The 15,215-nt window shown below is 37.3% G+C and overlaps 1 protein-coding gene across 10 annotated transcripts in view; it reads right to left on the bottom strand.

The window, feature by feature from the left end:
* The window catches only part of LOC131144677 (transcription factor bHLH74-like), a 34,331-nt gene extending 21,588 nt beyond the window's left edge, over positions 1–12,743 (bottom strand). For 9 of the 10 annotated variants that reach the window (XR_009133876.1, XM_058093462.1, XM_058093480.1 and 6 more), the window contains exons 1-4: positions 10,788–12,737; positions 10,491–10,706; positions 10,335–10,400; positions 10,182–10,250 (exon numbers count right to left, since the gene is read on the bottom strand). Coding sequence is in view for 9 of the 10 variants with exons in the window: in XM_058093462.1 (XP_057949445.1) it covers positions 10,182–10,250; positions 10,335–10,400; positions 10,491–10,706; positions 10,788–11,273 (837 nt within the window). In the remaining variant the exon portion in view is untranslated. Of the gene's footprint in view, positions 1–10,181; positions 10,251–10,334; positions 10,401–10,490; positions 10,707–10,787 lie in introns of all 10 variants that reach the window. The other variant, XM_058093490.1, reaches the window with a different exon arrangement.
* Positions 12,744–15,215: the final 2,472 nt, after the last annotated feature.

Here is a 15,215-nt window from a genome sequence, read left to right as displayed (position 1 = left end):
TATACAAATTAGGAAAGTGGGTAAATATGGGGGATTTGATATTATTCAGTAAGGGAATTGTTTCTTTGTTTAGAATAGGTAATCGTATCATATATTGGGATGTACAGATGAACAAAGTAAGAAGAAAAGATTCAATAGCTTCTGCTTACATGGTATCAGAGATAGGGTCTCTCAACCTTAGCTAAACAATGGCCAACAGCAGAGGCTTTACCTCCTCTGCAAATATCAACGGTGACTCAAAGGCCACATCTGTTGGGAGTTCGAATGGGCTGGATAACACAGCCTTTCCACTCTCATTGGAAAAATTAAACAGAAAAAATTTCCGTGAGTGGGCTCAATCCATGAAATTGGTGATTGAGGGAAAAGGGAAGCTAGGTTATCTTACCGGTGAGTGGAGGAAACCAGACCCTACCGATGTTGTAGCCTTGCAAAGATGGAGGTCCGAAAACTCCATGGTCACAACTTGGCTTGTCAACTCGATGCAGCCATCTATCGGAAAAGTCTACTTATTCTTAACAACGGCGAAGGAAGTCTGGGAAGCCGTACGTGAGACATACTCCGACGTCGAAAGCTACTCGCAAATCTTCGAAATCAAGACCCGATTGTGGCAGATGAGGCAAGGTGAGAGAGGCGTTACCGAGTATTTCATGGAGATGACTCATCTCTGGCAGGAGCTCAATCTGAGCATCGACGAGGAGTGGGAGTGCTCCGGCGACAGCACACGATACCGAAGGAGGCTCGAAAACGAGAGGGTCTTCGAGTTCCTTGCCGGCCTGAACAGAGAACTTGACGATGTGAGGGGACGTATCCTTGGCCGGTGACCTCTTCCTTCAACCCGAGAGGTCTTCGCAGAGGTTAGGAGGGAGGAGAACAAGAGGCGTGTGATGTTGAGGCCTTAAAATGAACTTGCTGGGCTGGACCTCCCCGTACCCGTGTCAGCCCAAAAATTAGATGGGCACGCTGGGCCGGATGCTTCGGCTCTTGTATCAAAAGGCCCAGGGGGACCTAGTCAACGACCACAAAAAGGTAAATTATGGTGCGGACATTGTCGAAAAACAGGTCATTTAAAAAATACCTACTAGGAGATTCATGGAAAACCGACAGATTGGAAACCGAGACAATACCAAAAAAATCGTGGGTACCAAGCCAGCACTGACGGATCAACTGAAAGATTACAAGGAGAAAACACCAATACCTCTCCCAGTAGTGCATTCAGTCCTGAACAGTTGGATCAGCTATATAAGTTGATTTTGTCAATTCAAACATCGGGTTAGTCTTCCTCTGGTTCCCTGGTTCACCAAGGTAATTATCTGTCAGCTTTAAATACTACATCCTGTTACAAATCTCCATGGATAATTGATTCGGGTGCATCCGATCATATGACTGGGTCTTATCAATGTTTTTCATCCTACTCACCATATGCCGGGAATTTGAGGGTAAAAATTGCAAATGGCTCTCTCTCACCAATTGCTGGAAAAGGAAGTATTCGCATATCTGATTCTATAACTTTACAATTTGTCCTACATGTCCCCAAGTTATCTTGCAACCTGATATCCATCAGTCAGTTAACAAAAAACTCAAATTGTTCTGCTAAATTTGTTTCCTCTCATTGTGTTTTTCAGGACTTATCATCGGGGAAGACGATTGGCACTGCTAAAGCGTATGAGGGACTCTACTACTTTGAGGAGGGAAGTTTGAGTGAACTATGTAATACTGCAATTTGTGATTCTGCATCTACTTCTAGAAATAGTGAACTTCTGTTATGACATACAAGGATGGGTCATCCCAATTTTCAATATTTAAAATGTTTGTTTCCTTCTATTTGTTCAAATAAAATGGCTTCTGAGTTTTAATGTGAAGTGTGTGAGCTTGCCAAACATTGTCGTACTTCTTTTCCATCATCCATATACAAACCATCTCGCCCATTTACTATGTTTCACAGTTATGTATGGGGTCCCTCGCGTTCCCTCAATCGCACCAATACAAAATGGTTTGTTACCTTTATTGATGACCATACTCGTCTTTGTTGGGTCTACTTACTGGAAGACAAAACTGAAGTCCACTCCATTTTCATCAGTTTCCATTCCATGATTCATACATAGTTCTAGACTCATATTCAGATTTTATGTACTGATAATGGTACGGAATATTTTAATACTATCCTGGGAACTTATCTTCAAGAAAATGGGATTATTCATCAAAGTTCTTGTGTGGATACCCCTCAACAAAATGGGGTTGCTGAACGAAAAAATAGACATATACTTGAAATAGCCTAGGCATTAATGTATACTACCAACATGAAACATTATTTTTGGGGCGATACCATCTTAACAGCCATACATCTCATTAATCGAATACCGAGTCGAGCACTTTCATTTGTCACTCCTCTTCAGAAATTCCAAGAACACTTTCCTACCTCTCGACTCCCCTCCAATCTCCCGCTGAAAATCTTTGGCTGTACTGCTTTTGTTCATGTTCATGCACACCGTCACGATAAATTGGATTCTCGTGCCATTAAATGTGTCTTCCTTGGTTATTCGCCTACCCAGAAAGGCTACAAATGCTATGATCCAGTCTCAAAACGTCTGCTTGTTAGTCTTGAAATCACTTTCTTTGAAACCACTCCTTATTTCCCAAAGCCCTCTCTTCAGGGGAAGAAATGGAGTAAAGATCGGTTCTTTGACCTATTTACTACTGAATCTGCGTCATTCCCTCCGGTTACTCCATTCCCTGACCCATATATCGAGTCTTCCATTGCATTACTTCCTGACTTGCCAAACACAACAGAACACTTACCCTCAGGGGGAGATACAGGAGAGCAAAACAACGCAGACATACTCGTTTACTCAAGAAAGCCGAAAACAAAGGATAGAGAGTATCTCATACCTGAGGCACCAAGAGCGTTGGAACCGGTGATGGCTCTGAATAACCATGAGCCCATGCCCAATCCCGATCTGGTAATTGATTCTTCCTATGATAATCTTGCACCTGATGATATCAATTTACCTATTGCAATCAGAAAACAAACCAGGTCATATACTTAATACCCTTGGTCTAAATACATGTCTTATAAAAGTTTGTCTACAGGATATCGTGCGTTTGTCTCTAACCTTGACAGGATGAAAATGCCAAAGAACATTCAGGAAGCTCTAGAAATACCGAAATGGAGCGAGGCAGTCATGGAAGAAATGCGAGCCCTAGAAAAAAATGGAACTTGGAAGTTGACAAATTTACCAAAAGGGAAGGAGCCAGTGGGTTATAAATGGGTCTTCACAGTGAAACATAAATCTGATGGAACAGTTGAAAGATATAAAACTAGAATTATTGCAAAAAATTTAACACAAACTTACGGCATTGACTATACTGAAACATTTGCACCAGTGACAAACTTAAATACAGTTTGGGTTCTCTTGTCCTTAGCAGCCAATTTAGATTGGCCACTACAACAACTTGATATTAAAAATGCTTTCTTAAATGGAGAATTAGAAGAGGAAGTATACATGACTATACCACCAGTATTCAGTGAAACAGGTGAAGAAAACAGAGTGTGTAAACTCAAGAAATCCTTATATGACCTCAAACAATCTCCTAGAGCGTGGTTCGACAGATTCGCAAAAGTACTAAAGAATCAAGGTTATCGACAAGGGCAATTAGGCCATACACTGTTCTTCCAACAGTCTGAAGGAGGTAAGAGAACAATTCTAATAGTGTATGTTGATGATATAATCCTTACTGGTGATGATACTGTAGAAATAGAGAGATTGAAGAAAGTTCTGGCTGCTGAATTTGAAGTTAAAGACTTGGGACAGATGCGGTATTTTTTGGGCATGGAAGTGGTGAGAACGAAAAAGGGAATTAGTGTTTCTCAGCGAAAGTATGTTACTGACCTCCTAGTTGAAACTATCATGCTGGGATGCAAACCCAACGAAACCCCGATGGAGACAGTAAAGAGGGTTGAAGACTGTGGAAAACCAGTAGAAAAGGAGAGGTATCAGAGATTGGTTGGCAAGCTAATCTACCTATCACATACTAGACCAGATATTGCATTTGCAGTCAGTGTAGTAAGTCAACACATGCATTCACCAAAAGAAGTTCACTTAGATGCTGTATACAAGATCCTTAGATATCTCAAGGGATCCCCGGGAAGAGGACTCTTCTTTAAGAAATGTGAAAGCAAGGAAGTAGAGATCTTTACAGATGCAGATTGGGTGGGATCAGTGGAAGATAGAAGGTCCACCACAGGTTATTGTACATTCGTTTGGGGAAACCTCGTAACTTCGAGAAGCAAAAAACGGAATGTGGTGTAGTAGTGTTGAAGCTAAATTCAGGGCAGTTGCTCAAGGGTTATGTGAAGGATTGTGGTTACGAAAACTCTCGGAGGAGTTACAGGTCCCGGTGAACTTTCCTATCAAACTCTACAGTGACAATAAGGCAGCTATCAGCATCTCTCTCAATCCAGTTCAACATGACAGGACTAAACATGTGGAAGTAGACAGACACTTCATCAAAGAGAAAATTGAAGAAAGAATCATATGTATGACTTCTGTACCCACCAAGGAACAAACTGCAGATATTCTCACTAAAGGGTTGGGACGACAAAGCTTTGATGATCTTATTAGCAAGTTGGAGATGATTAATATTTATGATCCAACTTGAGGGGGAGTGTTAAAATCCCAATCCCAAGTATCATTGTAAATAATATACAAATTAGGAAAGTGGGTAAATATGGGGGATTTGATATTATTCAGTAAGGAAATTATTTCCTTGTTTAGAATAGGTAATCGTATTATATATTGGGATGTACATATGAACAAAGTAAGAAGAAAAGATTCAATAGCTTCTGCTTACAATATGGTTTAAAATAGTCTCCCAGAGCATGGTTTGGTGTTTTAGTGCTGTAGTACTTGAGTTTGATCTTGGACAGTGTGTTGTGGATCATTTCGTGTTTTATTGTCATACTTATCAAGTAGGACCCTTCTTGTTGTTTATATGGAAGATATTATTATTACAGGTGATGATGATAAAGGTATTCAGAGTCCCAACTTTTTCAATAGATTAAATTTCAGACCAAAGATTTGGGACCGTTGAAATACTTCTTAAATATAGAAGTATCAAGATCTCGTATTGGAACTGTTGTGTCACAAAGGAAGTACGTTCTTGATTTGTTAGATGAAACTAGCTTGTTGGGATCTAAACCGGGTGGTACACCCATGAATCCTAACAACAAGTTAATGCCAGATATGGGTGATTTGCTACCTAATCTAGGACAATACCGGAGACTTGTTGGAAAGTTGTATTTTTTTCACAATTACTCGGCCGAATGTATCTTTTGCAACAAGTGTCGTGAGTCAATTTCTATATTTTTCGAGGATAAGTCATTGAGACACAGTAATTCGCATATTGAGATATCTTAAAGTCTTTTATATTGTGATTAGATGCAGATTGGGTTGGATTGCCTTCTGATCGGAGATCCACCACCAGGTACTGTATCTTGGTTGGTGATAATTTGGTTTCTTGGAAAAGTAAGAAACAAACTGTAATGGCAAGGTCAAGTACTAAATCAAAATATAGAGCTATGACTCACACTAACTGTGAACTTGTCTGGTTGAAGAACATGTTGGAAGAATTGGGTATTCGCATTCTCAGCCTATGAAGTTGATATTTGATAATCAAGTTGCTTTTCATATTGTCTCCAACCCCGTCTTTCATGAGCAGATGAAGTACATTGAAGTTGATTACCACTTTGTTCCAGAGAAACTTGTGTAGAAGCTCATGACAACCGCTTATGTGAAGTTGGTCATGCAACTTGCTGATTTGTTTACCAAAGCATTAGTAGGTGCTCGTGTTAGATTCATTTGCAACAAGCTAGGAGCTTATGACATTTATGCTTCAGCTTGAGGGGGAGTGTTAGAGGTTATATATGTCTTTTAGTATTATTATTATTGAGTGTATTAGTATGTTAATTAGTGAGAGTTAGTAGGGGTATTATTGTCATTAGAATGTATTTAAATTTGTATTATAAATTGAGGGAGAGACCTATCTTCAAGTTAGGTATTCATTTTTAATCAAATCTTAACAACACAAAAAGAGTATATTCTTGCCATCCTTGAGGGTTATTTTGTTGCTTGGTTGAAATATCCAATTATAGCATTAATTACCTAAATATGCAGTTTAATCTCAAATGATAGGTGTAAATCGTATAGTCAAAATTATAATTCTATACCTACATAAATATGTTGATATCTAAATTGAACCAAGTATGCAATTACATGCATGCATATTAATTGGTTTGGATAACTGAACCAAACCAATTATACACATACATAACTATGTAATTATGTATATATTCGAACTATATTGTCAAGTACAAAATTAAGTACAAGCTAGGCTTGAGCTACTTAGGCTCTTTGCAAGAGTAGGCAGCTTATGTCATTCTCTTTTTCCTCTTTTGCCTTTTATTTTTACAAGGTGTGCACATGAAAAGGACGATTCTATAATAAGGACATCCCTTGTGTACGAACTAAGGCTATTCAAAGCATCTCATAATAAAACTCTCCTTAGCCTGTTAACTATTATACAATCACAGCCCATGTGATGGGGATCAGCATGCCCTACCTATGCCAATTTCAGATGTTGTGACACGTGAACGGCCTCCCGATGTCCACATTTCTTTTGTTGATATGCTAACACGTGAACGACCCCCTGATGTTTACATTTCCTTTGCCAACATGATGACAAGTGGACGACCTCTCGATGTTCACTTCGGTTCATAATTGTTTGTAGATTTTAAATGGATTATTTGAAGACTTGTTTTGAAGACTTTTCAATGTGAGAAAGACCCCAGTAGAGATGTCGAAGCAAGTCCGAGTTCAAAACCCATGTGGGCCCCACACGGCTCCATTGGGCCCCACACGAAATTAGGCCTCCCTTTGACTTTTATTTTATATTTAATTTGTAATCTTGCAAGACAACTTGCTTGCTTGCATGTGCATGTCTTAGCAAGTTGTGTGTGTTGTAAGTTGTGTTAGTATTTATTATGTCAAGAAAGTTGGAGCATTTATTTTGTCAGTATCTTGTAAGAGTAATTAATGTGTCTAGTAAGTTGGTGTCTTTATTATTTGTGTCTCCCATGCTTGTGTGGGAATTGTTAGTTGTTTAATGTCTTTGTCCCCCCATGCTAGCTAAGCTTATTAATGCTTTGTCTCCCCATGCTAGCTATATATATACCCCTTCATTGTAAGAACTATGTCGAGAGAGAGAAAAAGTATTGATATTGAATTAAAGGGTATTTCCTTTGTGAAGCTTGTTAAGCTTTGTCCGATCCTTGTGATTGTGTAGTGAGAGGCTATGTCGTTCTCCTCGGAGATTAGGTGGTGAGAGACCACTATTCTATCCAGAGATTCCATCCCTATCCCACCTTCACGACTTCCCTCCATCACCCACACGGCCATCACCAAGTTACGGCCAAGGCCAACAATCCACCATTCCATTGCAGCATACATATTACATTTCAAAGTTTGCAGGACTTCAGAAGAGTTCTATTTTGTGTGGAATATCATCAAGTCAACCGTCATTTTGATTGGTAAATTCAGCATTCATTTGGATCATTACATACTTACAGCAGTTCCACTTCCCCTCCATTACATTGCTGTGTTTGTCTCAGTGATTTAAAGCTTGTTCCAAGGAATTTTCTGGCATGGTCTAAGACTTGTGTTGAACAACGTCAAGTCATCCAAACAATTCTCTTGGTAATTTTAGTACTTGTGTTTGAATCTTTGCTATATATTGTAAACCCTTGCTTATATTGAAGCATTTGCTGGAAATCTGAAATTCCATATTTGATAAGCCCTTTGAATCCATAGATTGCAATATTGATACTTGCTAGCTTTAAATCAATTCTAGGAATATTGTTGTGCTAATCATAGGACTTTTATTCTTGAATTATTGAAATAGCATCTTTCTGCATTTAACTTGATTCCTTTGTGAAAGAACTCATGGGACTTATTCTCTGGACAGCATCATACACCGTTTAAAAATTCAACAAGAAGTGAGCTATAGCATGATTTATGATGTTTATGTTCGGATAATTAAATTCTTAATTTAAAGTATATTGAGTGTATGTGCTTGCGAGGGTTGAACCGTAGGACTAGGCCACCCTTTCCCGTCCTACATCACCATGCCTTCTACAATTGGATTCTTTAACACCACCTAAAACATAGGAAGGGTCACACCAAGGGAAGCAAGAACTCTAGCAAGCATGCTAGCAATCAAAGGCTTGAAAGCATGCCCAATCCAAGCTGGCCCTCAGTCCCAACACTTTCTTTATCAGAAGCTGAAAGCGTAAGTAATAGAAGTCTCAGAGGCAGGGTAGGAGAGCCCAAGGGTAGGGCGTATTAGTTTCCGAATCCGCTCCCTATTGCTAGTAAGATCGCGGCCCGCACCGAAACAGTGCTTTACCCCTAGATGTCCAATCAACTGCTTCGCCTCAACGCATTTCGGGGAGAATCAGCTAGCTCTGGGTTCGAGTGGCATTTCACCCCTAACCACAACTCATCCGCTGATTCTTCAACATCAGTCGATTCGGACCTCCACTTAGTTTCACCCAAGCTTCATCCTGGTCATGGATAGATCACCCAAGAGTGATCATAAGAATGATATCCAAATTATAGTCTTAACTATGGAATTACGTAATTGTGTAGTTTAATTTCAAACGTGTAATCAATACAACAATTACGTACCTACATAATTCTATAGGTGTCTAAATTTTTTATTATTTACATGCATATTAGTTGGTTTTGATAACCAAAGCACACCAAACTAATTACATATATAAATAATTATATAATTATGTAAGTCAACAAATTAAGATTTAAGAGAGGCATAGGATCCCTCTTACTCGGTATGTGAGTCCAGTACATATCAATGTCCTACATTCCTTAAATTATGAACACAAATCATGGTTGATGGTCACTACTTTAGCATGTTTGATGATTGGATGGAACATGCCTAAGAAAGTGAATTAAATGTTATTTAGGTGACATAAGGGCAAAAGAAAACAATCTAAAAACACATTTAGTGGTAGAATACTTGTATGTCTAATGTTTATTGCTGGAAAGATGTTATGACGTTTGTAATATTTACATAATCATGATCATCAACCTGAAATTGGAGTTTTTATACAATCAATATCCTGGGAACAACAAAGTTCAAAGTAGCGTGATTAAACGTACCTTGGGCATTATGAACACTATCAGTTTAATTGGAGGTTCTGTGCTGACCCAAATGGTTTCTACTACAATTCTCCTAGTTTTCTTTAATGGTTTCTACTACAATTCTCCTAGTTTTCTTTTTCTTTGTAGCTACGGTAGTTAGTTATACAACATGTCCACAAGCAAGTAAAGATAAAAGGCACTGAATGACATTAAATCATGGGAGTGCATGATTAATTGTTTGCAAGTGTCAGATTTTGTATGTTGGGTGTTGGAAACTCAATCACAATAACATATTGTTGGGTTAACTCATAATTCTAAATTTACTATGATTCTCAAATCCTAAAACAAGTGTTTCAATGTACACACATGGAATTAGAAGCATTTGTATTACTTTCGTGTAAATTCATAATGCACATGTGTATATTCATGTATTTAAGTTAAATCCCAAAACAACTCTACACAGGTTGAGAGTCAAGGACTCTAACCATAAACACATAGATATAGATGCAAAAAATTTTGCACTGCATCTTTTTCGAACACAATCTCCTGTATAAACAAAAAAAGTCAGCTGTCTTTGTTTAAAAGCAGTGTTTACGCTGTGAGATTTATGGGTGATTTGCTTTGTAGATAAAACCCTCATGTTGCGAGTAAGGGAAATTTAGATGTTGTACACCAACCTAACAAAGAGTTATGTATTTTATGTCATAAATTTGAATGGAATGCATGTTATGAGTATTCCTAGCAGCCCAATTTTATTAGTCTCCCACTATAAAAGGGCAACCCAGTGACCAGTGAATCTATGTGGGGCTATGATTCACTTACGAGATGTCCCTCACATTATTAGCTGTGTAAATTTAACTTAATGATACAAACTTATTGTTGTACATACAGATTTATGAGTATCATTTCCTAAAGTTTCTGGTACAATAAAAAATCAATATCCTCTTTTTAGACCTCAGAAAAGCATACCTCAATCTGCCGTTGCAAGGATTGCACATAGTTGATAATCTCATCAAGCATCACGGCCTTCCCAGTAATCTTTAAAAGGGTAAATAAAGCCATCATGTTTAGGACTCGAAAGCATAATAAAAGTTAAAAGGGGTCAAACTACCACCAGTTTACCTTATTGCAACCTGGAACAAGTTCTTGAAGAAATTTCATTCGTTCACTAATCTTTTCTCTTCTCACCTAAATGCCAATAATATTTGTAGATCAAATCTCATAGAAAGAACGTGATGTGATATAACAGTTAAAAAGAGCACTGTACTTGAAGCATACTCTTTCTGCAATGCTGTGACTATTGGTTGCCTGGCCTCGTTTTGCTCTTACATGAATGAAATCTTCTTTTGGAGCTTCCCCATTCCAGGAACATTTTTCAACTTCTTTACCCGTAAGTCTACCCTGCACATTGACAACCGGTCTCTGTTCAGTTTTCCGTTTCCCCTCATCCTGCGCCTCTGGACACGCATCTCCTTGCTGCTGTGCATCTATATTCTACAACATAAGTACAGTGCATGGTTCAATATCAAAAGATACACACATGTTTAGAATCATTTAAAAGTAATCAAACCTAACCTTTAACTGAACTAATTGAGAGTGGTTAGTGGGCACTCTTTTCCTTTTCTTTACATAATGGGGACATTCCATGCCACCATCACCTGAAATGGGGAACTCTTTCTGACTATGCAGATAATTATCAGAGCTATTTTCTGAAGCTCTTGATTTTTCAATGCTATGGCAGGCAAGGCTAGGCAATGCGATACTGGGATCCGATGGATAATGAACAAGGTTGAGGGCATAAGAACAACCATCAATCTGATCTCGAGAACCTAATGGAGAGCCTTTAAATTCCACATTCTGCGCCATTGAAACAAGTGGATTCTGGCTGCCACTGAATAATGAACCTAGCCCATTCCAAGTTTTTGACAAGGACTCAGAATTTATGGTCATTTCAGGAACCTTATCAGACACCAAAGTCGGGAAAATCTCTGAAGATGGGCAACCCAAGAGGCTCCCACATCCATGTTCAAAGCCTGAATGACCACCACCATTGGTGCCCATTTTCAATGAACTACGGAAGCAGATGAGAAAGTCCTTGGCCTATCCAATAAACAGAATCCTCTATTTCACACTCACCAGCAGCAGCAAATATAGGGCAAACTGATAGTTATCACTCTTCAATTTAATTATAATAAGGGAAAAAAAAAAGTTTCGTAACTATGCAAAGAGGGTTTGACTAAACTGGCTGGTGATCTGATTTCTTGCTAGGCTCAACAAGGAACAAGTACCTTTGGCAGCTTTATAGAGCCAAGAGGAGATTAAAGCGAAAGAAGAAACTTCCCACTTGCAGAAACCCCAGCATACATAGGCAGAGGAGGAATCCAATGAGGTTACAAGATAATCTAGACCTACGGCCGGTTAGCTTCCGCTAACTTGAGCTCGACTATCTATTCAAGCTAGCATTAGTGCAATTTATAATGCATAAAAAGAAGATGACTCGTTCAGAGACTGGAAAGTAAATTCGCTCAGAGCATAAAGGGCAGTGGCATAAGTTTAACACATCAATAAATTCCTGGAAGAAGGAAGTAGATACCCTTTATTGTGTTGCTTTCTGAAGAGACAAACCAGAACCGTGCCACCATGAACAATGAATGCAATAACTTACTCATTATCCATGGCCGGTTTCTTCGATATGAAGCAACATGAAGGTCTAAGCAATCATACCAGGGCAAAGGTCGTGCCAACAGAAACCCTAATAAACCCAATAAACCCACAAATGACAGGTGAGACCCAACAAAGTCCCCAAAGAAAAAATGAAGGCGGTTGCAGAAACTCTCCTGGGTTGCTACAATGGTCAATCACAAACCCCAGCAAAACATCATATTCACAGTACGCAGGATTTCAGCAAACCAAATTCCTCAAATGGGTGCTTCCACAAAGACAAAAAGAAGGCATCAAATCCCAATATCTAAAAGATTCAAAGTCTGCAAATAAAGTTTTGGGTAACGGATCGCACAGACGCACGCAATGGCGCCACACTACCTTGCCGGCCAGCTAGCAGGTGAAGTGCATTATTTCATAGCAAACAAAGGGCTTCGCCGCGGAAAAATGCTCTTTCATAGTCGAAAAACTATTTCTACTTTCAAGCTTAGTCCGATTTCTTCCCTGAAAAAATCAAATTATAGTTACCAGTTCTAGGAAATAGGAATCTATTTATTCACGAGCACTTCGGTAAGGTTTTTGGTTCCTCGAAAGAAACAGAATTGAAAAAAAAAAAAAAAAAATTTAGCAGAACTCGAGGAGGGGCATAACAATCACGGGCCCACAAATCCAAGTCCCCCATGAACAAAATATTCAAGCAGCAGAAAAAAAATCAAACCACAACATTTAAGAGCTAGTCTCCATCCCAAGACAGGTAGATGGCTCATGATCTCTTTCCCCATACTTTCAAATTTAAATGTGAAATTCCTTGAACCTGAGACCAAGTCCGATGGTCATCGCTCAGCTCCATACTAGGATTTGAATGATTACAATAAAATAAGAGCAAGCATTTAGCCATTTAAGAATTAAAAATTTTATAATTTAATATCAAGATATACTGTTTTTTTTTCATTCATGCATTTATTTAGAACATACTTGTTATTATTGTTGTTTTTTATTTTTTATTTTTTTATAAAATGCATTTATTTATATTGATAATTTTCTATATTTATTGTTCATTTTCTATTATTTGTGAAAAATTGAAAATCATATTTTATATTTTTTAATTGTCTCGAATTGTCAGAAATTTTTAATATCTAAAAATAGTTTTTTTGGATTGAATTATTTATTTTATATACTTTTAAAATTATATGAATTTAAATATAATTAAAATAAATATACATAAATTTCAAAAAATAATAATAAAGGAAATTTTTATAATTTTTCAATTGTCATGTCTAATAAAATTTTTTATTGTAAAGTAAAATGTGAAAGTATAACATTTAAGTAAAACAATTATAATAATTTTTATTTTTACTATATTGTTTTTTCATGTGCTTTATTTTACAAATTTATTATTTTAATCATATTTTTATAGTATTATTTGAATTAAAACGAAAATAAATATTCTTAATTAAGTTCTTAATTTATTTTAGTTTCATAAATATTAACTAAATAAGTTGCTAATTTTTATTTTTGATTTTGATTTTCGCTTCTATTTTTTGTTTCTGAAATATTTGACATGAATACTAAATGATCCCTTAGATAAAAAGTTTTATGGGAACGAATTGAAACGAGTAGAGAAAAATATAATATTTTTTCTTATTTTCTGCCAACTATTTTATCATGTTTTGTGATCTCTATTTTGTTGCTAGGACCTCAATTGCCTTATAGCACATTGTGTTGGTGCAGCTCCAAAACATTTTTCTTTTCTCTAAAAATAGAAAGGGAAGAAAAGAAGGGCATAAAAGAAAAGAACAGAAAAGAGTTGTATTTAGCAATTGATATTTTTTGGGCTGCCTGCTGGGCCTGCTCAGAAGAGTGGCGGCCCAAAGCAACATGCCATGAGATTGCCTGGCCAATCATAAGAAACATGGTCAGTGGTGATTTGAATACCATGTGCTGATATTTGGGCTTGACCTGGCCCATTAAGGCCCATCAAATTTGGGCTTTCACTTGCTTATGAAATACTTAACTATTATTATTAGGCTGCATATGGTTCAATTAAACAAGTCATCCTCCTTGAATGGTTAAATGAATTAAAGTTTCGATTCACTAAAAAATATGAATTGAAAATAAACCATTTTAGACGGTTAACTGGTTTTAAATCAATATTTAATGGCTAGCATAACCGAATTATTGAAATTGAATATAATGTTATCTATAATATGCATTCTAGTTATCATATATCAGTTTGGTCTTATCGTTGTGGTTATTGAATGGGTTGAATTGAAAACAAACTAATAATTGAAAAAAATAAAAATTATAAACCAAAATCAAACCAAATAAATGATTAACTAATTTTTTGGTTGTTTGGTTTGACTTTTTTCCTTGCTAACCCCTAATTACAACTGATTTTAAAAAATCAAATTATTTGGGTGTTGCTTGGATGTGCAACTAGTGTTGGGCCTAACTAGGGTTCCATAATAGCATTACAGACATACAAGATTGTTTTCTTAAAATAAAATGCAGGTGTGCTATCACATATAACAAAATGTTGTTATACTTTGTTGACTTTTTGAGTCTGATCCCTAGTTTTGATTATGACAAATTGCATGTTACTAATGTGTGTATTTAAGTACTTGAACAGGTTAATCATTCAAATTTACACACATGAAAGTGAAGTGGAAGCTAGAACGAACTTAAAGTACATTATCCTGGCTGATTCCATGAAAAGTCAAAAGTAAAAGAAGAAGATATTTGCTTTAATTGTAAATGTATTTTTGTTTCACTATTTAGTTTGTAATAATTTATGGTCTGTAATAATTGCATAACATGCATGATAGGTTTAATGCTCAACGAGACCGTAGATTGATCATAAGGAACCGAATGACCTTAAAGCATCCTTCGGTCAACTGACGCCACATTTTTTTGGTCGGCTCTCAAAGACCTTAGACTGGCTATAAGACACTATTATGCATAAAAATGTTCCCTATTAACTTAAAATTAATCATTATATGTATAGGAACAACATTATAAGTGGAATAGGACTGAAATGCTCAAGGATGCCATGTTCGGTCGACCGAACTCAGTTACATTGAGATTTTCGGTCGACCGAACCCCCACCGGGTCAACATGTTGATCGCTCGGTTGACCGACCAGAAGTATATAGGCAAGCCCTGGTCGACCGAACCTCCTTGGGTCAACATATTGACCACTCGGTCGAACGACCAGAATTATATGGACAACGTCCTGGTCGACCGAACCCCAACGTAGGAAATGCCAACCACCCGGTCGATCAAACCTTGTAGTTCAAAATGACCTGGTCGACCAAACTGAGCGGATTTGGAAAATTGCCCCTGA

The sequence above is a fragment of the Malania oleifera genome, chromosome 1, assembly GCF_029873635.1.
Source record: "Malania oleifera isolate guangnan ecotype guangnan chromosome 1, ASM2987363v1, whole genome shotgun sequence".
NCBI lineage: Eukaryota > Viridiplantae > Streptophyta > Magnoliopsida > Santalales > Ximeniaceae > Malania > Malania oleifera.
Note: the sequence above shows the minus strand (reverse complement) of the source record. Positions and strands in the feature narration are given on the sequence as shown.